The sequence below is a fragment of the Ranitomeya variabilis genome, chromosome 4 (genome assembly GCF_051348905.1).
Source record: "Ranitomeya variabilis isolate aRanVar5 chromosome 4, aRanVar5.hap1, whole genome shotgun sequence".
Classification (NCBI taxonomy): domain Eukaryota; kingdom Metazoa; phylum Chordata; class Amphibia; order Anura; family Dendrobatidae; genus Ranitomeya; species Ranitomeya variabilis.
In genome coordinates this window covers 470,708,218-470,735,900 of record NC_135235.1, presented here as the reverse complement: position 1 = coordinate 470,735,900, position 27,683 = coordinate 470,708,218, and the positions used below count along the sequence as shown (strand labels likewise).

The 27,683-nt window shown below is 41.7% G+C and overlaps 1 protein-coding gene across 1 annotated transcript in view; it reads left to right on the top strand.

The window, feature by feature from the left end:
- The first annotated feature begins 18,459 nt into the window (after window positions 1-18,459).
- Window positions 18,460-27,683, top strand: part of LOC143765265 (proton channel OTOP2-like) — a 177,083-nt gene continuing 167,859 nt past the window's right edge. Inside the window, exon 1 of the mRNA XM_077251749.1 lies at window positions 18,460-18,946. Within this exon, the coding sequence (XP_077107864.1) occupies window positions 18,619-18,946 (328 nt within the window). The 5' untranslated portion in view covers window positions 18,460-18,618. The remainder of the gene's footprint in view (window positions 18,947-27,683) is intronic.

Sequence of the window (27,683 nt, the reverse complement as noted above, 5' to 3'; positions counted from 1 at the left end):
TGGTAAAATAAAACAAATTGGATCTGAAATAAATTTTGTGTGAAAAAAAGTTAAATGTTCATTTTTATTTAAACATTCCAAAAATTCCTGTGAAACACCTGAAGGGTTAATAAACTTCTTGAAAGTGGTTTTGAGTACCTTGAGGGGTGTAGTTTTTAGAATGGTGTCACACTTGGGTATTTTCTATCATATAGACCCCTCAAAATGACTTCAAATGAGATGTGGTCCCTAAAAAAAAATGGTGTTGTAAAAATGAGAAATTGCTGGTCAACTTTTAACCCTTATAACTTCGTCACAAAAAAAAATTTTGGTTCCAAAATTGTGCTGATGTAAAGTAGACATGTGGGAAATGTTACTTATTAAGTATTTTGCATGACATATGTCTGTGATTTAAGGGCATAAAAATTAAAAGTTGGAAAATTGCAAAATTTTCAAAATTTTCGCCAAATATTCGTTTTTTTCACAAATAAACGCAACTTATATCGAAGAAATTTTACCACTATCATGAAGTACAATATGTCACGAGAAAACAATGTCAGAATCGCCAAGATCCGTTGAAGCGTTCCAGAGTTATAACCTCATAAAGGGACAGTGGTCAGAATTGTAAAAATTGGCCCGGTCATTAACGTGCAAACCACCCTTGGGGGTGAAGGGGTTAAATAAATATAGTGATTACGTATATATGAAGATTAACTACATAGAGTATACTTAGATCATCAGAGACTTTTAAACATCATCGGTCTGGAATATCAGAGAAGCAACACCAAGACAGAGAACCCCTGGGAGATTACCTACACTGCATGGGCGTCCCCAATTATGCAGGTATCAGCACACTGTACATGTACAGGTACCCCAGTTTTGGCATCTGTCTTAGTCATGATTCTATGGTCTTATATAGTGATTTACACTATGTAGTAACTCTAGTTTCACCCAGACCTTCAAGTGACCACTGTTCAAGGTTGGAAGAAACTGAGATATCATGGAATCACCAGACGAGGGGCCATAAACCCCTAGAAAATAAAAGCCACAAGCATTTAGATCAAATTACCACAGGCATAGTTTCAGTAAACCTTAATGTTTTACAATGCCAAACAGCAAACATATACAGGCTTAGAACTGTTTGTGAAGTGAATAAACAAACATTTATCAAGATTATGTCACTATGAGCATTGTCTGTCACATCTGTAAATGTTTTACAAGAAATGCAGCTATGTGATTGTTTGAATGCATTCAGTATACAGTATTTTAATCTTGGTTACAAATCGCCATTTGTATATTCTCCATTTGTACATTTGAGGCAGCCAAAGTTATGGCTGTCAAGGAGAGAAACTAATATAGTGGACAAAGCTATATTTTAACGAACTAACTGAGCCAAACTAGCATTGCTTTATCAAATTTATGTGAAGTGTATTGTGTCCAATGTGAGCAACCAGGCAACACAAAAAGGAGCTTTTTAAGTGAGCTCTTTAAGGTACACAAATGTTATGAATTCTTTGCCAACAAGCATGTGGTTTCAGCAATGTGGGGTACCTTTTTTTAAAAAAATACTATTACCATTACAGCCTTCCTTGCCCAAACTTCACTGGCCTATAACAGTACAAAGCATGTTCACCCTGGTGATCTAGTGGCAGCTAAAGACAGAGTTAAGAAGTAGGCCCAATGTAGTGGTGTGTGTCTCTGAGACTTGTAATGCAGTGCATGAGCTGCCAAACAATTCCCCAATAGGGGTACTTTTTTTAAAAATAGACTAGTGCCATCGCACGCCCCTTGCCCAAACTTCACCGGCCTATAACAGTACAAAGCACATTCACCCTGGTGATCTAGTGGCAGTTAAACAAGAGATATTGCAGGAGACAGAGTTAAGATGTAGGCCCAATATAGTGGTGTGGGTCACTGAGACTTAAAATGCAGTGCATGAGCTGCCAAACAATTCCCCAATGGGGGTACCTTTTTTAAAAATAGACTAGTGCCAATCCAGGCCCCTTGTCCAAACTTCACCGACCTAACAGTACAAAGCACGTTCACCCTGGTGACCTAGTGGCAGTTAAACAAGAGACATTGCAGGAGACAAAGTTAAGATGTAGGCCCAATGTAGTGACAAAATGCTAGCAGGCCAGGCCAGGACCTCTGAGGCATAGAGAACCCGTTCATACCACGTGTCCAGCTTGGATACCCAATAATTAAAAGGCACAGAGGAATCACAGAGGACGCTTGTACGATCTGAAAGGTACTCCCTCACCATCTTCCCAAACATTGCACTTCTTGTGACAGTACCCCTTGCCTCTGTGCTGTCACGATGGGAGGGTCTGAGAAAACTGTCTCAGAACTTTGCTATTGCTCCCCTGCCTGAGCTGGATTGCACTTCTGTCTCTCTCGCTTGGACTCCTTGGTTGTACAACAAACTCTGACGTCTGCTGCCAGCGTTCTCACATGGGAATTTTCTAAGTAATTCCGCTACAAGGGCCCTCTGGTACTGCAACATTTTAGTACACCTCTCTGCCTCTGGTAGAAGAGATTCAAAGTTCTCCTTGTAGCGTAGGTCTAGAAGTGTCACCAACCAGTAATGAGTGTCACCCAAAATTTTTATAATGTGAGAGACATTGCAGGAGACAGAGTTAAGAAGTTAGCCCAATGTAGTGGTGTGTGTCTCTGAGACTTTTAATGCAGTGCATGAGCTGCCAAACAATTCCCCAATGGGGGTACCTTTTTTAAAAATAGACTAGGGCCATCGCAGGCCCCTTGCCCAAACTTCACCAGCCTATAACAGTACAAAGCACGTTCACCCTGGTGATTTAGTGGCAGTTAAAGAAGAGAAATTGCAGGAGACAGAGTTAAGAAGTAGGCCCAATGTAGTGGTGTGGGTCACTGAGACTTAAAATGGAGTGCATGAGCTGCCAAACAATTCCCCAATGGGGGTACCTTTTTTAAAAATAGACTAGTGCCATCGCAGGCCCCTTGCCCAAACTTCACCGGCCTATAACAGTACAAAGCACGTTCACCCTGGTGATCTAGTGGCAGTTAAAGGACACATTGCAGGAGACAGAGTTAAGAAGACGGCCCAATGTAATGTAAAGCCCAATTCCCCAATGTGGGTTCCTGTTTTTACTAAATAAAATAGTGCCTTCACAGCCCCTGTGCCGAAAATTCACCGGCCTATAACAGTACAGAGCACGTTCACCCTGGTCATCTAGTGGTTCTGGATGATGAGGATGAGGATAAGGAGGAGGATAACAACAAACAGACCAAATCTAAAAGCGTACGTATACCCATGTGTGGCTGTGAAGAGGTGCATGAGAATACACCTTCCCAAAAGAGAGAGTGTATTTGAGGTTATGTTTCGTTGTTTTCACTTGGTGGTGTACAGAAGTCTTTCCCAATCCAGCCCTTGTTCAGTTTTATAAGAGCCAGCCTGTCAGCATTTTCAGTTGACAGGCGGATGCGCTTATCTGTTATAATTCCACGAGCGGCTCTAAAAATCCGATCTGACAGAACGCTAGCAGCAAGGCAGGCCAGGACCTCCAAGGCGTAGAGAGCCAGTTCATGACACGTGTCCAGCTTGGATACCCAATAATTAAAAGGTATAGAGGAATCATGGAGGACGTTTGTATGATCAGAAAGGTACTCCCTCACCATCTTCCCAAACATTGAACTTCTTGTGACAGCACCCCTTGCCTCTGTGCTGTCACAATGGGAGGGTTTGAGAAAACTGTCTCAGAACTTTGCCATCGTTCCCCTGCCTGAGCTGGATTGCACTTCTATCTCTCTCGCTTGGACTCCTTGGTTGTACAACAAACTCTGACATCTGCTGCCAGCGTTCTCACATGGGAATTTTCTAAGTAATTCCGCTACAAGGGCCCTCTGGTACTACAACATTTTAGTACACCTCTCTACCTCTGGTAGAAGAGATTCAAAGTTCTCCTTGTAGCGTGGGTCTAGAAGTGTCACCAACCAGTAATGAGTGTCACCCAAAATTTACATAATGCGTGCCAGACTGCTAACAGGCAAGACTTCCATGTCCTCACCAACAGGACGTAAGGAGATAACCGTGAGCACTACTAGAAGAAGGGTGCTAAGGTTAGGTTCCCAAACCATGCAGATTAATAGTAAGAAACCTAGCACTCAACTTAGGTGGATGATGCAGGAAAATTTATTGTAGTAAATACAGGAAAACGTTTCGTCAATGGTGACCTTCCTCAGTTAATAGAAGGACTTGTTTATGTGCGGCTAATATAAGCAGCCCTGCTGTATAGCGATAGGGAGATTCCTGGAGCAGACATGCTCACCAATGCAGAGTCCACCAACAACCAACAACCGTTTCACACTGCTCTGGCTTCAATAGTGGTGTGCTGCGGTCCCCTAGAAACTGGGACAGGAAGGTCGAGCGAGAAGATGTGGGTCTTTGTTGTTGCCCACTTTAACCTTGCCCATGGCCTCGTCCTCTGGATGCACCATCAGCATCACGTCCACTTCCCCGTCCCTTGCCCCTTGCCTTAACCATTTTAAATGAACTACTGCACTATTTCAAATGCTCAACACAAATGTATATATTAGTAGCAAATAATATGTGATCAGTGTGCCTGCAAATCTACGATTTTTCAAACCCAAACACCAGGCAGGCCTCAAGGCCTGACCTAACAGACTGTATTCAATTTTTGTTTCTTTGTTTTTTAAAGTTAATTTATGCGAAATAGTGCTGTATAGAATTTGAGTATCACACAGCCAAAAAATAAGTACACCGGCCTACAATGCCCAAACTTGGAGCACAGAGATATATGACGGCTGTAACAGAAATACAACACTGGAAAATCTGTGGCCTTGGAATTTTTTTTTATGCTAATTAGTGCTGTATAGAATTTGAGTATCACACAGCCAAAAAATAAGGACACCGGCCTTCAATGCCGAAACTTGGAGCACAGAGATATATGAGGGCAGTAATGGAAATACCACACTGGCAAATCTGTGGCCTTTGAATTTTTTTTAATGAAAAATAGCGTTGTATAGAATTTGAGTATCACACAGCCAAAAAATAAGTACACCGGCCTACAATGCCCAAACTTGGAGCAGCGATATATGAGAGCTCTCACAGGAATACCGCACTGGCAAATATGTGGCCTTTGAATTTTTTTTGGTGCGAAATAGTGCTGCATAGAATTTGAGTATCACACAGCCAAAACATAAGTACACCGGCCTACAATGCCCAAACTTGGAGCAGAGATATATGAGAGCTCTCACAGGAATACCGCACTGGCAAATATGTGGCCTTTGAATTTTTTTTGGTGCGAAATAGTGCTGCATAGAATTTGAGTATCACACAGCCAAAAAATAAGGACACCGGCCTCCAATGCCCAAACTTGGAGCACAGAGATATATGACGGCTGTAACAGAAATACCACACTGGCAAATCTGTGGCCTTGGAATTTTTTTTTATGCTAAATAGTGCTGCATAGAATTTGAGTATCACACAGCCAAAAAATCAATACACCGGCCTCCAATGACCAAACTTGGAGCACGCAGATATATGAGGCCTTTTTCGGTGAATTTAAAACACCAAAAAAAAAGGGGCACAAGGGTAGCACATACAACTATGCTACGTATGCCTGACAAACTTTAACTTTTCAACAGGCCTCAGTCTGACTGAACAGACTGTATATTTTTTTGGGGGGGGGGAATTTTTTGAAAAAATAAATAGGTATATAGACAGTAAATAAGCTGCTGCAGCAGCAACAGGCAGTTATGGAGCTTTGGGAAGGATGCAGTGGGACCAATGGATGCACATACAGTGCCTGCAGGCCTTGCACTGATGTGGATATGCTGTGCCCTGCCTACCTAGCGCTGCAATATCAGGACCCACGAATTAGCCCTAAAAAGGACTTTTGGTTTCTGAGGAGTTGTGGATGTAAGAGTTGCAGACCTACACTAACTCTAAAACCACGATTCTGACCCTATCTCGGCAGCAGCTCTCCCTACTCTAGCTGAAACAGTAACAGAATGCGGCGAGCAGGGCGGCGCCAGGTCTCTTATACTCGGGATGATGCTGTACGGCCAAGCCAATCACTGCACAACCACAACAAAGATGGCGGCGGCGTTTCATGGCTGGTAGACAATCCCTGCACCATGATTGGGTCTCTAAAGTCCGCCAAAACTGCTGGGTGGAGACTGCAGTTACCACCGAATAATACCGGAAATGCTCGCTGCTCGCCGAGTACGTCGAGCATAGTGATACTCGGGCGAGTAACGAGTAGTGGCGAGCACGTTCGCTCATCACTAATACTGAGACATCTGAAAAAGGTACTCGCCAGATATTGTATTGCTTCAAGAAACCCATCTAAAGGAAGAGGACTTTTCTAGGCTCAACAAGTTGTGGGTAGGGAAAGTAGTGGGCTCGGCAGCTCAAGGTAGACACGCAGGAGTAGTGATACTATTCCATCGTATTTTGCATTTAAAAAAGACTATTATCCCCTCCTTCCTTGAACAAACTGGATTGAGAAATGTTTGGTGTTGGCTGGTGGGAGGAATTTGAATGGGACAGCAAGGAACATGCAAACCAACACGCTTTGTTCTGGAATACGGCGAAAGCGGTACTAAGAGGCAAAATTATGATGTTTGTGGCCTCACTCAAGAAAAGAGTAGCGGAAAAATACTCAGATTCTAGTGCGAAGCTTAGAAATCTATATGCAGAGTTCTTGCAGAGCCCCACAACTCAAAACAGGGAACAATGGAAGCTGGCCAAACAAGAGTTTGAAACCTGGATTGATAGGAGGGAGCAGATGTGCTGCTCAAGGCATGTGGCTGAATTGCTGAGATATGGGAACAGAACGCTGGCAAGACTGGCAAAAGGGAGACTACAGGCGAATCCAATAGGTAGATTATGAGATGACCAGGGAAATAAAACCTCGGACCCCAGGAAAATCAATGAAACACTACAAAACTTTTACAAAGAATTGTATAAACCCTCACATATTAATTTGGCAGAGGGTAAAAAATTCCTCCAACAAGTCACTCTTCCAAAACTAACACAAGAACAACAAGATGCAATGAATGCAGAAATAACAGAAGGAGAAGTGAGACAAACCATAAGTCATCTTCAAAATGGGAAAACACCAGGCCCAGATGGATTTGGCGGGGAGTTTTATAGGGCCCTCAGGGAACATATCTACCCACTGCTAACAAACAGGGGTCATAGCAGAAAGATCTAAAGAAACACATATTAAAGTCATACCCAAACCAGGCAAGGACCCCTTTGAGGCCTACTCTTACAGACCCCTTTCCCTTATTGATGTCAGACAGATTGGCAGTAGTATTACACCCAACTGGTGAACCCTGCACAAGTGGGATTCGTTAAGGGTAGGGCAGCGGTGAAAAACATACAAAAGGTTCTAACTGTATTACGGAGTGGGTTACTGCAGCCAGTCAGTAGAGAAACCGGCTTTGCTGGCTCCGGATGCAGAAAAAGCTTTTGATAATGCTAGTTGGGACTGGCTGGGGGCAACTCTGGACTCGTTCAACATAAAGGGCAATTTTAGAATATATCTATATGCTGGTCCAAGCCCTGTCTCATGCATTCATGCTGCATAATTATACTATTTGTACTCTGGGTCAATTGATGCCACTTTTCCTGGTGTCTGGCCCTAATTTGAGCTGTTTTGGCAGCTTTTTGGCTTTTTAGATCTTGTCTATGTGTTTGCTTTTGCCTCCTGCTTTTGCCTCCTATTAAATTCAATGGGGTTCGGATATGTTCGGTGAACATCGGGATGTTTGCTGATCCAACCGAACAGAACCTTGAAATATTCACTAATCTCTAATGCCTAACAAGGCCCAAACCCCACAATAATCCCACAAAAATCACAATAATGAATTGAGTGAAACCTTCTCTTCTCTCTCCAGTAGTGTTGAGCGATACCGTCCGATACTTGAAAGTATCGGTATCGGAAAGTATCGGCCGATACCGGCAAAGTATCGGATCTAATCCGATACCGATACCCGATACCAATACAAGTCAATGGGACTCAAGTATCGGACGGTATCCCTGATGGTTCCCAGGGTCTGAAGGAGAGGAAACTCTCCTTCAGGCCCTGGGATCCATATTAATGTGTAAAAGAAAGAATTAAAATAAAAAAATATTGATATACTCACCTCTCCGACGCAGCCTGCACCTTACCGAGGGAACCGGCAGCCTTCTTTGCTTAAAATGCGCGCGTTTACTGCCTTCCGTGACGTCACGGCTTGTGATTGGTCGGAGGTGAGTATATCAATATTTTTTTATTTTAATTCTTTCTTTTACACATTAATGTTGTTTCGATACCGATACCCGATACCACAAAAGTATCGGATCTCGGTATCGGAATTCCGATACCCGCAAGTATCGGCCGATACCCGATACTTGCGGTATCGGAATGCTCAACACTACTCTCCAGTAATCCAAACAATGCTTTCTATCTATTCCGTAGCCATGAAATATTATTTAAATTATATGCTAAGAATTACATTCCGAAAATAAGATGTACATCAAAAGCCAATAATTACAGATCTTGGAAAAGTTTCAAACTCTACATGATGACTTACAGCATTTGCAGTATTACCTGTTTTTTTTGGCTGACACGTCTTCCTCTTCTCTCACTTCTTTCTATGAACAAATGAAAAAATGAAAAAGCCATGGAAAGACGTTAAGATAACTCCTTAACTTTTTAGCTCCTACAGACAATGCAAAGTATCTACCTGTATCTACCACATACAGATGAGCGAACTCGAACTGTGAAGTTCGGGGTTGCACCATGTCTGGTTCTGAAATCTAAACACGCAGTTCTCATGGAAGACTGTTTTAGTGTTCTGCTGAATAAAGCTTGTTGAAAGGCTGCAGTGCATCCAATCAACAAGCTTTTCGGCTGTGGGCACATCCGCAGCCATCACAACCATGGCGAGTATTGACATGGCTGTGATTGACCGGGCACCACGTAACCTGGTGCTGCATTATGGGTGGCTCCGCCATTGTACTCTGCCTAGCATAGCATAGGGACAGGACACGGCTCACGTGAGGGACAGTGTTAGGTTCTGTTTGTATACTGAGCAAAACAGCCTCTGTGGGAGTACTCTGAAAAACAGCCATTGTCATACTCCACCGCAGTTTTTTCATTCTATTTGCCATTCCCAATGTTTTGGGGTCTCTGCAAATTAAAAAAAAAAAAAAAAAAAACAGTGTTGGCTACTTCCTCCTTCTTCACTTCTGCTACCTACACTGCCCCGTCCACCTCCACCTCCTCCTCAACACTTGGACCTCCAATTCCTGGTTCAAAATTTTTTTTTTATTCTGTTATTTTAAGTCATTTCCCTATCCACATTCGTTTGCAGAGCAATTGTCCTGCTCTCACGCTCATTTTGCTTCCTTTTGCAGACTCCTAGCCCTTACTACGACCATTTTACAGCCATTGTACAGCACAAAAGTTCGGGTCCCCATTGACTTCTATGGGGTACAGGTTAAAGTTTGGGTAGAGTTATGCTACCCGAACAGATCATTGGACTACAGATCGGTCGAACTAGATGAACCTGAACATCCACAGGTCCACTCATACCTGCTATCAGAGAAAATTAAAATGTGATTCTTAGGTTCAACATTTTGTGTGGATTGATTTCTTCATTTACCTTTATAGTAGATAGAGATTATTTTTTTCAGATATAGTCTTACCTACGGCAAATCGTTTGGAAAATGTTCGAGGGGCTCATAACTAGTGTTGAGCGATACCCTCCGATACTTGAAAGTATCGGTATCGGAAAGTATCGGCCGATACCGGCAAATTATCGGATCTAATCCGATACCGATACCCGATACCAATACAAGTCAATGGGACTCAAGTATCGGACGGTATCCCTGATGGTTCCCAGGGTCTGAAGGAGAGGAAACTCTCCTTCAGGCCCTGGGATCCATATCAATGTGTAAAAGAAAGAATTAAAATAAAAAATAGGGATATACTCACCTCTCCGGCGGCCCCTGGACTTTACCGCCGTAACCGGGAGCCATTGTACCTAAGAATGCGCGCTTGAAGGGCCTTAGATGACGTCACGGCGCTCTGATTGGTCGCGTAGCGGTCACGTGACCGCTACGTGACCAATCACAAAGCCGTGACGTCACCTAAGGTCTTTCAAGCACTTGAAAGACCTTAGGTGACGTCACGGCTTTGTGATTGGTCGCGTAGCAGTCACGTGACCGCTACGCAACCAATCAGAGCGCCGTGACGTCATCTAAGGCCCTTCAAGCGCGCATTCTTAGGTACAACGGCTCCCGGTTACGGCGGTAAAGTCAAGGGGCCGCCGGAGAGGTGAGTATATCCCTATTTTTTATTTTAATTCTTTATTTTACACATTGATATTAATCCCGATACCGATTCCCGATACCACAAAAGTATCGGATCTCGGTATCGGATTCCAATACGGCAAGTATCGGCCGATACCCGATACTTGCGGTATCGGAATGCTCAACACTACTCATAACCCCTTCCTGAAAATGAACACAACTGTATACCTCCCAGCTTTTTAAGAACGGAAAGAAGGGCAAATATCACAGAGTTGTCATGACAGAGCAGAGCCAGAAGACAGCAGCGTCTGATGGCTCCTCTTCACCACTGAGAAGAAGCACTTCTCGTGTGTATTAAATGTGTTTGTTTTCTTTCAGCAGGACAGGGGTTAATCGGTCATGTGGAAATCCCTGCATTCAGCTGTGCTCGGGTAGCCACTCCTCTCTCCTATAAAAGCTAGGCCTTCTGGCCAGATCCTTGTCTGAGTTAGCACTTGCTATTTAGACCTGGAGAGTGAAGAGCTGGTGTCTGGAGAACTGGAGTTTATTGTGCGACTGTTGCTTGGTTTGTTCGCTTGGAAATTCCTCTTCCATACCTGCCTTATTTTCTTCCCCCCTTCCTTCACATCCTGGTGTATACCTCTGTTATTTGTGAGAGCATATTTTGTGTGAGTGAAGTTTTCTTTTACCCTTGTGTTGGTTCCCGTTTGTAGGGTTGGTATACTGCGGTATACTGTAGTGCCTCTCTTCCCTGGGTGGGGGAAGGGGACAGATGCAGGGTTGCAGCTAGGAGATAGGACAAGGGCGGAGGCCTCGGGACCCTCGCCATCTGAGGTATTCCGGGGAACAGGGCCCCCTAGTGTTAGGGCCAGGAAAGGTGCCCCTGGTCCCAGTTTACTCGCCAGTCCTATCGTGACAGCAAATTTTTGCCATGCCCCTGGCCACACCCCAATAGATGCCCATTTACCTTTTCCTTCTACCCTGGAAGGAGGAGATGTCAGAGGGCAGTGAAAGAAATTCAGCAGACATCCGAGACTGCAAGGCATATACCCAAATGCGGGATTGTCTGCTGTATCCAGGACAGTTGGGGCTAGAGACTAGAATGTATCAATTCATGAGACTCTGTTGCAGCATCCAGGTCGGTGCTACCTGGCGACTGGACTTGACGCCTGTGAATCACTTACCTTCCGACATGCTTGACGCAGCTTTTGATTAGCCAGGGCTCACGTGATGTTTTTGGTGCAGATGTGAACCCGTGTTTTTATAGTACAGAAAAGCGTTGATTGTGCACTTTTTTACATGCGCTTTTTTCAGGCTCCACATAGAAGCCTCTAGCAGCGTCTTTATGTTTTGATGAAATTACATCCACTTTGCTTGGACAGTTAAACGCAGCAGAATTCCTTTGCAAAAAAGAAGGAGAAAATTTGCAGCATTTACTCTACATGTGAACACAGTCTGAATTTCCAAGCGAAGTGAATGTGATTTAAGGAAATCTCCAATCTCTGTGTGAACAAATAAGCTACTGAACTGTGTAGTTTTGGTGATTTTTTTTTCTTTATAGGCCTCTATGTGGAGCTTGAAAAAAGCGCAAAAAAAAGTTTCATTTTTAAGGGCACAATCAAAGCTTTTCTGCATTATTAAAAACAAGACTTCACATCTGCACCAAAAACGCATCGAATAAGAGGGAAAACACAAAAGAAACACAGCAAAATGCAATAATCAAAAAAGATTTTTATTGCGTCGGGTGGTGTAGACACCTGCAGAAAACATCCAGAAAAAAAAGCAGAAGAAAAAAAGCAGTATTTACATTGATCAACTTTTCATTTTTTTACATTTTTATGCCTCCAGTAGGCGTACATGACCAAAAGTGATGCATGACCAAGCACACATTCGCTCTGTTGGCACCATGATAGTCTATGGCCCTGCCAGCACATATGCCCAAATACAGTTTTGCAGTGAGTTCAGATGTAAGTCCTGACGAGACCAATGAACGGGTGCCAGAACGCAGTGTGAAAGTACCCTAAGTGTTAGCACATGAATAGCAAGGTAGCGGACTTGTACTCTAGTGCCACCTATTGGATGTAGTAATACTAAAAGTCAATATCAATTCTTTAATAAGCACTGCCACATGACTTAGGATAAGAAGCCAAACCGGACACTCTATTTGTAGATATGTGTTTTATGGTGTTTGCCCCTGATCAGTGCAAATCAGAAGATCTGATTTGGCTATGTAAGAGGTCCCTGAAACAGTGTCTAAGAGGTTAAGCTTCCCTTGATGAAAATGTCAAGCCAGCATATAGAGACATTAACAACTCAGGCAACGCTGCTCTGGAAATTTAAATATGCAAATTGACTGTTCAGAGAAGAAGAGGATTTTGAAAGTAGTACCATTTATAAGTAGCAATCCTGAAAGTCAATATTGCCCCTTTAATGAACCTTTACATATTAGTTAGGATTAGAAGCCAAACCAGAAATTCCATTGGCAGAGATTTGCTTAGGGCTGTTTGGCACTCAACAGTGCAAAGCTATTGCTACATCCAATAGGTCTCACTAGAGTTCAAGTCTTTATCTTCTCTGAAGAGGCTATTTGCATATTTAAATTTCCAGAAGTGCATTTACTTATAAATCTCCTTACAAGGACTTGGTACTCTCTACAAAGAGAAACTTTCCTGCTTAGGCAAAATGAGTGGTCGGACCTGCAATTTGACTTTTAGCGAGCACAATGTGTCAGTTTTGTTGTAAGGAGGCACCATGTGTAGTAGCATTATATTAAGAGCTACAGTATAACCTGTGTAATTATAGAAGGTGAGGATCTACTGCAAAACCGAGGAGCCAAATACATTTTGCAATAAATTCTGCAGAGGTGATATGTAGCTGTAAGAAGTTGACGTGGTATTCTGGACTGAAAAGAGAAAAAGGAAAAAGAATTCTATAAAAAAGTCACTTGTGAGTACTGATTGCAAATGATAATTCTGCCTGTGTGTATTTTATATCACTACCAAATATACATCTACAGTCTACAGATGATGGGTCGTTCTGTTCTTTTAAGAAACAGCTTCCAGCGTACTCTTACCATTGTTCAGATCCCATTGGGAGATGCACTTACCCAATGTCCCAACTAATGTGGCTGGGACCACATTAGTTGGTCATCACTTGGCTTGGCAATCTGTCTATTTGATTAGAGTAGGAATACTTTTCTGTGGCAAGTTACACCACAAGTGTCTCATATGGCAAGCAGGGAAAATGTTGAAAATGTGTCCAATATATCCTTTTAATATCCCTTTATATATGTGCTGTCATATAAAAAACAGATCTATCTCCTTGGAACATCATATTGATTTGCCATTGGTCTGTTCCTATGAAACAAAAGGAAGTGATTATAGTTTCCAAAGTCCACCCTGGAGATATAACGTTAATCCTCTCTCTATTCATGTTGCCGGCTATGAAGTCTATCTCATTTAATTTGCAAACTGTAATGTATCAACATAGATTAATATGGAAGTGAAAGTTTCAGGTGGCACAGACGAAATTAGTTAATGATTACTGAAATATAGGGAATATATTTTAGTTAATTGAATATGCATAACTTATAACTTTCTTTTACCTTACAAATTTTCCAAGTTAGGGTCGGGAAATTATTTTTCTTGAAGAGCCAAATGAGAAACTTGGACTGTTGTGCAGGGTCGTACCAATAGGCTGAAATTAAAGAGGTTGGCCACTATTTTTTTTATTGTTGGCCTATCCTTAGGAGAGGGCATCCATATTTGATCATGGGAGTGTGACCAGTTGCGCCACCAGTTACCGGTTACACTAACAGATGGAAGTTCTCTGATGCTGCCCGAACAGCGTAACTCTAAACTGTACTAACCACTGCCAAGTACTTTAGATCCACCCCCTGTTCATGTGACTAGGGGTGGATCTGTAGTACCCGTCCAGTATAGAAATGACAAAGCTGTGGTGTTCCAGCAGTATCAGAGAACTTCCACAACCAGCGGTAGGGGTCACATCCCCACCAATCAGATATTGATGGCATCTACTAAGGATAGGCCCTTAATTAAAAAAAGTAGTGGTCAACCCCTTTAATCAACCTCAACATTAATTTTACTGTTTTTTAAAAATTGGTAACTGATATTTGGTTAGTGTCTATTGGTATACATCTTATAATAAGCTTCATTGTAGCATGCAACCGTTAAAGGGGTTGTACAGGAAGAAATTTTTGATAATCTATTTGTAGGATTGGACATTAATATGAGATCAGTGGGGGTCTGACACCTAGCACGCAAACTGATCAGCTACAAACTGCTCTAGTGGCTGCAGGATATAAACACAGCTAATTGCAGCTCCACTCAATATATAGTAGTCACTCCTTGGTACTGCAGCAAGATCCTATTCAAAAGAAGAGTACTTGTTGTACACTAGTAGGCAAGTACACATTGAATGAAGTGACTGAGTATTGGACCCCCACCGATCTCATATTGTTGACTATTTTATGGATCACTATTGGTCTCTACACAGCTCAGGTGCACATTGTGATCTAGAACCACCACAGCATCACAAGCTGGGCAGGGACAGCCTCAGGGTTCGGTATGGTCCACAGTCAATGGTTGTTCACAGTCCAATTCATGTGTGTTCTAAGTAGCTCAGGTTATTAGGAAACGTGTAAGTATACAGTTGTTCAGTGGCTCAAATATCTACACTGTGTGCAGAATTATTAGGCAAGTTGTATTTTAGAGGATTATTTCTATTATTGATCAACAACTATGTTCTCAATCAACCCAAAAGACTCATAAATATCAAAGCTTAATATTTTTGGAAGTTGGAGTGGGCTTTTTTTAGATTTGGCTATCTTAGGAGCATATCTGTTTGTGCAGGTAACTATTACTGTGCAGAATTATTAGGCAACCCTAATAAAAACCAAATATATTCCCATCTCACTTGTTTATTTTCACCAGGTAAACCAATATCACTGCACAAAATTTAGAAATAAACATTTCTGACATGCAAAAACAATACCCCAAAAAATTAGTGACCAATATAGCCACCTTTCTTTATGATGACACTCAACAGCCTTCCATCCATAGATTCTGTCAGTTGCTTGATCTCTTTACGATCAACATTGCATGCAGCAGTCACTACAGCCCCCCAGACACTGTTCCGAGAGGTGGACTGTTTTCCCTCCCTGTAGAGCTCACATTTTATGAGGGACCACAGGTTCTCTATGGGTTCTTGAAGACAGGAGAAAAAATGAGTCAAAATTAGCCCAAATTAATATAAAGAGGGTTTATAATTTATTGATTTTTAGACAATAGTAGCTAAAACATACATAAATCATATAATTGATAAATAGGATTGTGCACAGTGATCAATCCCTGGGTGCAACCAAAGATCCAGGTATGCAGATAGGACAACAGGTATATCCAATCTTACTTAGGGTTATCCAATATTGTCCCCTATACCATAAAGTTCACATCTAGCACATGGTGTAAATATCCATATTTAAAAGGCTATGCAGGTTAAAGCCATAGAGCACCATGCGCCCGGTCCATACTGACCATGACATATCCAAAAGAAAAAAGGTAAGGGGAATGGACATGTTATTTACCCATATTCAGCAAAGTGCCTAGTCTGCGTCCTGGTACCGTACCCCAACGCGCGTTTCGCGTTCACCGTGTTGCCGCTTCCTCCTTGACGCCCCCTGAGGAAGCGGCAACACGGTGAACGCGAAACGCGCGTTGGGGTACGGTACCAGGACGCAGACTAGGCACTTTGCTGAATATGGGTAAATAACATGTCCATTCCCCTTACCTTTTTTCTTTTGGATATGTCATGGTCAGTATGGACCGGGCGCATGGTGCTCTATGGCTTTAACCTGCATAGCCTTTTAAATATGGATATTTACACCATGTGCTAGATGTGAACTTTATGGTATAGGGGACAATATTGGATAACCCTAAGTAAGATTGGATATACCTGTTGTCCTATCTGCATACCTGGATCTTTGGTTGCACCCAGGGATTGATCACTGTGCACAATCCTATTTATCAATTATATGATTTATGTATGTTTTAGCTACTATTGTCTAAAAATCAATAAATTATAAACCCTCTTTATATTAATTTGGGCTAATTTTGACTCATTTTTTCTCCTGTCTTCAAGAATATGTGATTGAGTCGCCATATGTTTATTATTTGTCTGACATCTGTTTTATATAGGTTCTCTATGGGGTTCAGATCAGGTGAACAAGGGGGCCATGTCATTATTTTTTCTTCTTTGAGACCTTTACTGGCCAGTCACACTGTGGAGTAGTTGGAGGCATATGATGGAGCGTTGTCCTGCATGAAAATCATGTTTTTCTTGAACGATACCGACTTCTTCCTGTACCACTGCTTGAAGAATTTGTCTTCCAGAAACCGACAGTAAGTCTGGGAGTTGAGCTTCACTCCATCCTCAACCCGAAAAGGTCCGACAAATTCATCTTTGATGATACTAGCCCATACCAGTACCCCACCTCCACCTTGCTGGTGTCTGAGTCGGAGTGGAGTTCTCTGCCCTTTACTGATCCAGCCTCTGGCCCATCCATCTGGCCCATCAAGAGTCACTCTCATTTCATCAGTCCATAAAACCTTTGAAAAGTCAGTCTTAAGATATTTCTTGGCCCAGTCTTGACGTTTTATCATATGTTTCTTGTTCAAAGGTGGTCGTTTTTCAGCCTTCCTTACCTTAGCCATGTCCCTGAGTATTGCACACCTCGTGCTTTTTGTTACTCCAGTAACGTTGCAGCTCTGAAATATGGCAAATCTGGTGGCAAATGGCATCTTGGCAGCTTCACGCTTGATTTTCATCAATTCATGGGCAGTTATTTTGTGCCTTTTTTGCCCAACACGCTTCTTGCAACCCTGTTGGCTATTTGCCATGAAACGCTTGATTGTTCGGTGATCATGCTTCAAAAGTTTGGCAATTTCAAGACTGCTGCATCCCTCTACAAGACATCTCACAATTTTGGACTTTTCAGAGCCCGTCAAATCTCTCTTCTGACCCATTTTGCCAAAGGAAAGGAAGTTGTCTAATAATTAAGCACACCTTATATAGGGTTTTGATGTCATTAGACAACACCCTCCTCATTACAGAGATGCACCTCACCTGATTTACTTAACTGGTAGTTGGCTCTCAAGCCTGAACAGCTTGAAGTAGGACAACATGTATAAAAAGTATCATGTGATCAAAATACAACTTGCCTAATAATTCTGCACACAGTGTAGTAGTAAATGTTAGGGTATGTGCACATTTCAGTTCAAATACTAAAGAGTTGGCAGGAAAAATGCTATGTAAAATATGTGCATTTTTGCCACTATTTTGCTTGTGTTTTTTGATATTTTAAGCAAAGGGTTTACATTTTGAGCCCCAATGGGGACAGTGATGATGATGTCTGTAAACTGTTGTGGAAATTGATGGCGATATATAAATAAGTAGAATAAATACAGTGTGGTCCGCAGCTTGCTAGTATTGGCAGACTAACCTAGCAGCACATTTTCCTGCAAAACCTTCATAATAGGAATTAAATATAAGATGATATCCATAAAAACGAATGGTCACTATGTAACGCAAGGATTTGCCAGTTTCATCGAAGACATAGATTTTCATTGTAGATATCACACTCATGTCGGAGATAGACTTCAGAGACTTCCTCATAACTCAGAATATTATAACAGAATGAAGTGGATTTTCTAAATCAGACAACTTATTTTCGGTGAAGTGTTGGATGTTTCAGTCAATCCTGATTTGCAAAACATCCAGCCGAATTCCAGACAGTGAACTTTGGCAAACGTTTACTGGAGTTACACAACTGTCAAAATCCATCCAAATAATACAATGTAGTTCTGCGTGGATCAGTCTGTTCATTTATTTCAGAATACAAATATGATGTCAAAGTCTGACAGCTAATGTCAAAGCTACCTCAGGAGAAGACATATATAATCTGAATATGTTGCAACACTCCTGCACCACTCCTTCGCCTCCAGCACTATCACCTGGCAGCTCTACGTATATTCAGTAAATGTTTATGGAAATTCGTCGTTTCTCCTTCTATGCTTTTTTTTGTTTCTCCTGAGACTATGTTTGGTCACAGGTTACTCCTCCCAAGTGCTGCTTCCCTGGACCAATATTAACTCCCACACATTGCTTTGATCAATGAGACTGTGAACGTTTATGTGAGTGAATGAAGCACAAAGAAATTTAGTGAACACAGAATGAAGAAGATGGGGAGTTGTAAGAGAACATAGGACAACTCAAAGAGAACTCAACATATCTACGAATTAATTGGTGACAGACTCATCATGGAAATGAGGCAAGACTTGAATACCTTGAGTGACCAGAGAGAAGACAGTAGACCTGATACAAACAGGAGAAATACAGATGAGTGGAAAAAAGGTGGAAGGCTCCTTTCTGCTCTTGTGGGCTCCAATGTCTTACTCTTTGGTGCTGCTTTGGCAACTTGTGTGTTCACAGAAGATATTGACATCTATGAATTTGATTTTCTCATCTATCTGTCTGTCATGATGGTAATCTGCATTCTGTGGATGTTTTTTCAAATGTACTTCACTTGGAAGCACAAACATGCTATTCTCTATAAGGACTGTCAGGCAGGACCAATATGGATGAGAGGTCAGTGAGTCGGCGCAGTCACTTACATTTTACTGAATGTTAATTTTTGGATTGGTTTTGTTTTAGATTTGATAATTAATTGCAATTATTTCTATAGTAAAATAATTGAAAAGAGGAAGGAGAATTTTTTTTTATAAAATAGATGTGCCAAAGAGTGTTTTTACAACCATGCTTTTTACTGTATATATGTAAATTAAATCAATATATTGAGTCCAAAATGGTGATCTATTCCATATCAAGTATCACTTTGAAACATGCATTAAATCTAAATGTCTGGACCAATATATACACATGTATGGCCAGACATAAAAAGTGAGTATTCAAAATTCATTTAAAATGATTTAAAAGTTTATTACTGTACTTAAATAAAATACATAAATAAATGCAAAAGTAAAAGGTGCCTCACACATAAGAATAGACCTCTTCCCAGTATATATGTAATGTATTTTGTGTATTTAATTTATTGAATTAACTTTTACATTTTAAAAGAATTTTGAATACTCACTTTGTATATCTGGCCATATATATGTACATAGTGGTCCAGACATTTAGATGCAATGCATAAATGTAAAGTCATAAATTGTAACAGATATGTTATATTGTGTCCAGTATGCAAGCTTACGTGACTGCTGGCTGCACAAACAGTGGGCAAAAGTGGTGCTAATTGGGACAATCAAATGTGTTTTTCTAATCTAAGCCAAAGTTTCTACGCATTTGGTAAGTTTTTTCCGCTGCAGATTTTTGTGCTTAAAAACGCAGTGTCCTACAGTTCCAGCATAATAAATGGTATCTATGGAAGCATCATGCACACTATGCTTCTTTTTTATGCTACAGAAACTGACCTGGGGAGCAATTTTGAAATCTGCAACATGTCAATTTCTCTTGAGATAAGCATGTGTTTTATTTGTGGATTTCTCCCACAGATTTGAATTACATAAAGAAAATTCACAGGTACAAAATTCTTAAGCTTTTTTATTGAGTTTCCTAAGTGGAAACGCTCTAAGAATGCATGTAATTCACACAGGAATTTAACTATAGAGGTTTATCAAAGCCAAATAACAAGAAGTATCCAAAATAAAGCAATTTTATTTACAACATGACTTACCTAAAAGAGACAAAAAAATGCAGTAGAAAAAATACAAAAAAACGACAAAAAAAAAAACATACTCAAAAAACATAATGAAAAAATAAAGTAACATAATTTAGATAACTGGTACAGAAACGTTACGGAAAATCTGCAACATCAAAAACACATTAAATACTCATTGTGAGAACTTCGCCTTAGACAATCAACAATATAATGCATACCATTCTGTTAGTGAGTACATCACAGCTACATTGTGTGACATGATTATGTAAGAATGATTGTTGAGGCTTTTTCAAATTTACAGACAAGACTGGTCTAGACTAGAATGTGGTATTCTTAGTATTTGACAGAAGGGTTGATGTCTGAAAAAAAAAGTAACATTTGAGTTTCCATTTACAGCCAAAAGCCATGTTTCTAAAATTTTAGGATGCAAATCCAAATACTTTCCATACTGCCAGTCGAACATAAAAAAGTCTTTGAAAAGAAACTTGTCAGTAGGATTGTGCTCAGTAACCTACACACAGTGTCAGATCGGCACTGTTATACTGATTAAAATGATACCTGAGTGATGAAATCTGTCTTGTGGTTGTTGTTTAATTTGTATTTGTAGTTTTCAGTTAATGACATGCTCTTGTTCCTAAGTGGCCTGTGGGGTGCTTCACGTGGTGCTCTGCTTACATATTCATCTGTATGGCTTATGACAGGTTACTGATCCCTCACTGACCTGCCCCCTAGTTTACATAATTAATATTATATATATATTGAAAAAAATGGTGGCACCTGTGCTGCAGCATGATCGCATGTGTACTGTATATTTAATTATTTTATTTGATACTATAAATAAATGCTCAGTAGCAGCTATCGGCGAGGAATTTTTGTATTTAATTAATTTATTTATAGAATCAAATAAATGAATTAAATATACATTATACATGTGATCATGCTGCAGCGCAGGCACTGCCATAGGCGCCTGCCTGCTGCAGGTGTTTTTTTTTTCCAAGCTGTATATAATAATCAATATGTAAACTAGGGGTCAGTTCACTGAGGGGGATCAATGAACTGTCAGAATCCATACTGGTGAATACCTAATCAGAGCACCACATGCAGACCTCCCACAGGCCGCCCTGGAGCACGAGCCTATCATTAACTCAAAACGGAAAATAAAGATTACACAGCAGCCACAAGATGGATTTCATCAACCAAGGTACCACTGTAATCAGTATAATGGCACCGACCTGACACTTTCTGTAGGTTACCGTGTACAATCCTGCTGACAGGTTCCCTTTAATAAAAGGCAATAATTAAAAATTGAAGATTTAGTTGGATTAATTGATTTCCATGTATCTAAAATAACAAAATGAAACAACTTTTAAAATAATCTTCCTTTAAAATATATTCCTGCATTGTGTATACAGCATTTTTTAAGGAAGTCTTCATGGACGTAGATTACATACAAACCTTAGAAACAAAAAACCCAGTAACATAAAGATAAATGGGACCATGCACCGAAGGTGCCAATTAGTCGCCTTTAGAGAGCAAACCACTCCAAAGCATAATGTTAAAACAAGGAGAGAAAATATGGAGTATAATGATTTAGAGATTTGTGTTTTTATTAATAATCATTAAAGCCATAGATAGTCACATCATATAAATGTAGGATAGAAAAGGACATACATACTGTACATACAGGCAACTGACTAGTTAACTCCAATAGGGTTGAGTAATAATAAACATGAGCCAATCATTGTAAAAAGATGAAGATTTAAGAAAATAAATATGTGCAGCACAAGTCAAAGTAAAGTCCTCAAAGGGTTAGGTAATAGTCCGGTCATATTGACCCATTAAATACATTGACTGTGACCATTGCTGGAATTCAGAAGGCACGTGTTTAATAAAACAACAAACTAGAATCACCCGGTTTTGTGCACTGCAAATTCTTCTCCTTTAGGGTAAGTTGTTTTACTTGTTGTTTTATTAAAGTTCGCTGACTCAGAATGGGGAAGATGAAGAAATTAAGTTTTGCATCTTCTCCACACCTGTGAGCCAATTCTCGCATGCAAGAAAATCGAAACACAGTAAGGTCTACTTCACACGTCTTGATATTTCAAGTTCTGAAAAAAACAGTCCCAGTGTTATCTGTGTTCGTTTGTCCATGTGTACATATGTGTCATCCGTGTGTCAAGTACTGGAACAGAATGCAGAATACAAATGACAAATGTTTCATGTGTTAAAGATGTGCAAAGATAGAGATAGATATGGGGTACATAGATAGCTAGATAGATATCTGAGAGATATATAATTAGTGCCTTGCATGTGTAGTTTTCTGTAATTGTATTAAGCTAATAAATAAATGAAAAAAATGATGTGGGGAGCCCCTTATTTTTGATAACCAGCAAATTCAAAGCAGACAGCTGCGAGCTTATACTATTAGGCTGAGAAATACCAGCCCACCGCTGCCCCAGAATTGGTGCACCCATTAGATGCACCAATTCTGGTGTTTTGCCTAGTTCTTCCTGATAATCCTTGTTCGGTGGCAATCAGGGTAATCGTATTGGGGTTGATGTCAGCTGTGATTTGTCAAAAATCACAGCTGGCATCAAGCCCTGGGGTTAGTAATGGAGAGGTGTCTATCAGACACCCCCATAACAAACGCAGTAATAAAAAAAGGCAAACACATACAAAAAACACTTTATTTGAATAAAGACTCCCCAACACTTAACCTGGTTCACCAATTTATTGAAAATAAATGACCCGTAGGTCAGCTGTAATCCACGGAATCTGATGAAGTCCAGAAATGGATACCTGAAAAACATAAAAAGAGAGAAACAAACACAAGGGACTATTCTCAATGTATTAGCAAAAATGTTCCCACACAGCTACATTCCTGCTATTCACAGTTGCAGGGTAATGACGACAACACTCATCAGCGATGCTATCTATCTATCTACCGTATATACTCGAGTATAAGCTGACCCGAGTATAAGCCGACCCCCCCCTAATTTTGCCACAAAAAACTGGGAAAACTTAATGACTCGAGTATAAGCCTAGGGTGGAAAATGCAGCAGCTACCGGTAAATGTCAAAAGTAAAAATAGATATCAATAAAAGTAAAATTAATTGAGACATCAGTAGGTTAAGTGTTTTTGAATATCCATATTGAATCAGGAGCCCCATATAATGCTCCATAAAGTTTATGATGGCCCCATAAGATGCTCCATATTAAAATATGCCCCATATAATCCTGCATAAAGGTTAATAATGTCCCCATAAGATGCTCCATAGAAACATTTGCACAATATGATGCTGCACAAACGTTGATTATGGCCCCATCAGGCTACTTTCACACTAGCGTCGGGCTCGGCCCGTCGCTGTGCGTCGGGCCAACGTTCCCGACGCTAGCGTTGTCTCCGCCGCACAACGCAGGCAGCGGATGCATTTTTCCAGCGCATCCGCTGCCCCATTGTGAGGTGCGGGGAGGTGGGGGCGGAGTTCCGGCCGCGCATGCGCGGTCGGAAAAGACGTTTACGACGGAGCAAAAAACGTTGCAAGCAACGTTTTTTGCTCCCGACGGTCCGCCACTGCACGACGCATCCGTCGCACGACGGGTGCGACGTGTGGCAATCCGTCACAATGCGTCGTCTAATGTTAGTCTATGGGGAAAAAACGCATCCTGCAAACACTTTTGCAGGATGCGTTTTTTCGGCAAAACGACGCATTGTGACGCATAGTGCTGCACAAACGTTGATTTTGGCCCCATAAGATCTTCTATAAAGATATTTGCGCCATATAGTGCTGCACAAATGTTGATTATGGCCCCATAAGAACCTCCATAAAGTTTATGATGGGCCCCATAAGATGCTCCATACAGACACTTGCCCCATATAATGCTCCACAAACGTTAATTATGGCCCCATAAGATGCTCCATACAGACACTTGCCCCATATAATGCTGCACAAATGTTGATTATGGCCCCAAAAGATGCTCCATACAGACACTTGCCCCATTTGCTGTTGCTGCGATAAAAAAAAAAAATCACATACTCACCTCTCTCTCTCACCCACCGCTCAGGCCCCCGGCACTTTCAATATTCACCTGACTTCGTTCCGGCGCCGCTCCATCTTCAGCGTCTTCCGCACTGACGTTCAGGCAGAGGGCGCGCACTAACCACGTCATCGCGCCCTCTGACCTGAGCGTCACTGCAGAAGACGCTGAAGACGGAGCGGCACCGGAATGAGGAGCAGGTGAATATCGTGCAGCACAGCGTTCCCCTCCCCATTATACCCACCTGCTCCTGGCGCGGTGTAGTCCCTGCTTCCCCGGCGCCGCAGCTTCTTCCTGTATTGAGCGGTCACTGTTACCGCTCACTACAGTAATGAATATGTGGCTCCACCCCTATGGGAGGCGAAGCCGCATATTCACTACTGTAATGAGCGGTACCATGTGACCACTCAGTACAGGAAGAAACTGCGGCGCCAGGGATGTGCAGGGACCACGCCAGGAGCAGGTGTGTATTATTAGACAGCCCCCGCTCCCCCTCCCCTGCCGACCCCTGGGTATGACTCGAGTATAAGCCGAGAGGGGGACTTTCAACCAAAAAAAATGGGCTGAAAATCTCGGCTTATACTCGAGTATATACAGTATCTATCTATCTATCTATTTTGAAGTAAAAAAAAGGTAGGCAGCACTCCAATAGTTACCCAAATAAGTGGACTTTATATACCACATATGGCGTGAATTTATAAAGTGCACTAAAAAATTCAACATATATAGTTATTTTGTGCATAAGCATATAATTGATATTAAAGATAGTACATGTGTTATTAATAATTAAAACTGACTCACCCACATCAGCCCGGTCATGGAGTATACTAATCACTTAAACCATGCCAATATTGGCTTCTATACAGCACCATTGCGCATGTCAAAACATGTGATTGCATAGCAGTAAATCCTGGCTCAGCCAGGTGAAAGTGCTGGTATGTGCGTGGTCTCCATTTCTAAACAGGGCAGAACATAAGGGCAGGCTTACACTAGCATACTAGTTTTTCTATACATGCTATAAGTAGAAACCATATTTACTGTTGGAAAAGGACTTTACATGTCCAAAAAGTGATGTATGCTAAATTATGATTAGTTTCTATTTATGATGAGATGACTATAATCCATGGTCCAAAATCATCCACCTTGTTACCATACTTTCATATTTTAAGGGTGTTGGGATAGCCAATGACCAAAAGTTTAGAAGATAGCTTCACATTATGAGTAGTGTGCGCCTCTGAAGATGGGAAGTGAACCCCTGGCTTCAGAGACACAGTGGCACTGCCGGAATGAACGCTGTGCATGCACTAGGGGCGTGATAACATGGAAAGAGGGTTGGCTAGTTTGGGGCAACTAATGCCTCATAGTCAAAGCACTAATTGGCATAGCAAATGGGGACATTGTAAATGCTTTTTTATATCTCGTTTTCACTCAACAGCGTAATAGATTGTAATGGGTGTGTGGATGTAAGTGTCTCTGGTACATGTGAAATCTGTCACCACACGTACTGGACACACTGACTTGTGAAGAGGGCCAAAGGTTGATCCTGATATATTTGGTAGAAGAACTAGTTCTCCAGCAATGACGGAAGCTAAGGTACAGTATAAAGTATAAAACCTCACATTTATTAGAGCTTGTTAAAAGTTCAACATATGGGTATGGCACAGTGCATCTTTACAGGAAAAACCAACGCGTTTCGGCTAGCATGCCTTAGTCATGGTCCATGTGATATGATATTAAATGGCATAGGTAGCAAAGATTTATTTAACAATAAAAAGATACAAAAAAAAAAGAATATATCGAAACAAAAACTCAGTTTTATGCTCGACACTTGTCGAGCATAGGCTGGTGCTCAGATTGAATGCTCATATCCTGACCCCGCATGTTTGGCGCCTGTTACACAGCCAGTAAATATGCATGGATTTCTTGACAGTCACTGTAGTGCCGTAGCCATCTTGGTAGTGGCATTACTGTGATTGGCTGGTTGCATTACCTCATCAGAGGTTATAAAATGACAGCTTCCTCAACACTCGACACAATGACGTCATTGCACAGCTAAGGGATAGAGTAGCTGTCCAGGCCTGTGTGCACAGTTTTAGGGATCAGAGTCCTCTAGTGGTGAACCATCATACTAATAGTTCTTCTTAGGGATAATCTTTTGCTTTGCTGTTTCTATGCAAAACATTCTGCATTTAGCCTAGGGACAGCTGGAGCAGGGATAGTGACTGAATACATCCTCTAGGTGTGGCACCCCAGGATACCGGTTGCCACAATGACATTGCCTTTCTCACGAGGGGGGGGGGTGTTGTCATGCCTGGAGGTAAGAAGGGGTCCACTTAGCAGGTAATACAAACATACAACACCTTCTTAACTCCATGCCAAAAGGGGGAGCTCTAAACCCAGTTTCAGGGTAGCTTCCCTATAAGTTCTGGTCTGGAGGCGGGGTTAGACAGTTGGGTGTGAAACACTAAAGGGAAAGAAAGGACGTGAGGAGAGAGGCTGGGGTCTGGAGCTGTGATTGGGTCACCCCAAGATAAAGTGCAAAGAGGCCAGACACCGGAGTCCATGGTGGTGAGAGGATTACATACCCAGCCACCGAATCCGGAGTGCAAGAGGACCAAGTCTCCTGACCACAACTGACAGCCGGAGGCAACACAGCAGGTCAGGAGCCTGGGGCTGCCAGTGAGAAGGCAGTGCCCATGACAGGCTCAGGCTGTCAGCCATACGGGTTGGGAGTCCAGACACTCAGAGGACTTATGCAGAGCTTCAGGCAGCAAGGGTCAGAGTACAAAGCGCAGAAAGAAGGCCTCCTAACCCATCTGGCTAAGTGGTTCCCAAGCTGTTTCCAGGCTGCCTGGACCCCAACACCACCTGCTACCTGTACCCTGGACTGTACCTGTATTTCACCAATAAAAGGTAACGGGAACTGCTATCCTTGTGTTCCTCAATCATTACCTGCGCCCTCAGTCCTGCACCCCATCATTTACCATACCTTACCAACTGTATCAGGTAGCCCAGGGGCCCCGATGTGGAGAGCAGAAACATCCAAGCTGCATTAACATCAGCCCAGTGATCCCCTTAAGCAGCATCGGCCATCCCGGCCGAACACCACAGGTGACATAACGAATCATCCATTAAATACTTTATTTCCACTTTCATCCACATCCCCTTTAACTGGAAGCCCAGGGCCACAGACCGGGTCATTGCCACTGCAACCACCCCTTTTAGTACCACCGAACCCGGTACCGGCAGGGTATAGGCAGGGCTTAAGGTTTTGCAGTTTGTTGCTAAATATATAGCTGCTGCAGGTAATCACATTTTTAGTGGTGAAAAAATTGACTGTATTGTCATCCATACAGTTTAACGTGCTTTTGTGTGAAATTACGATGGTTTGAAATTTTAAAAAACTGCTTGGCCTGATACAGGTAACCCAATTTTTTGTTCCAAAAATTGACTTTCATCATCCACACAGTTTAACGTGCCTTGAGTGAAACTACACTGGTTTGAAATTAAACCAAAAAGCTGCTTGGCCTGCTGCAGCTGACCAAATTTTTTTGCTCCAAAAAGTGACTATTGTCATCCATACAATTTAACCTGTGTTTTGTGTTAAAA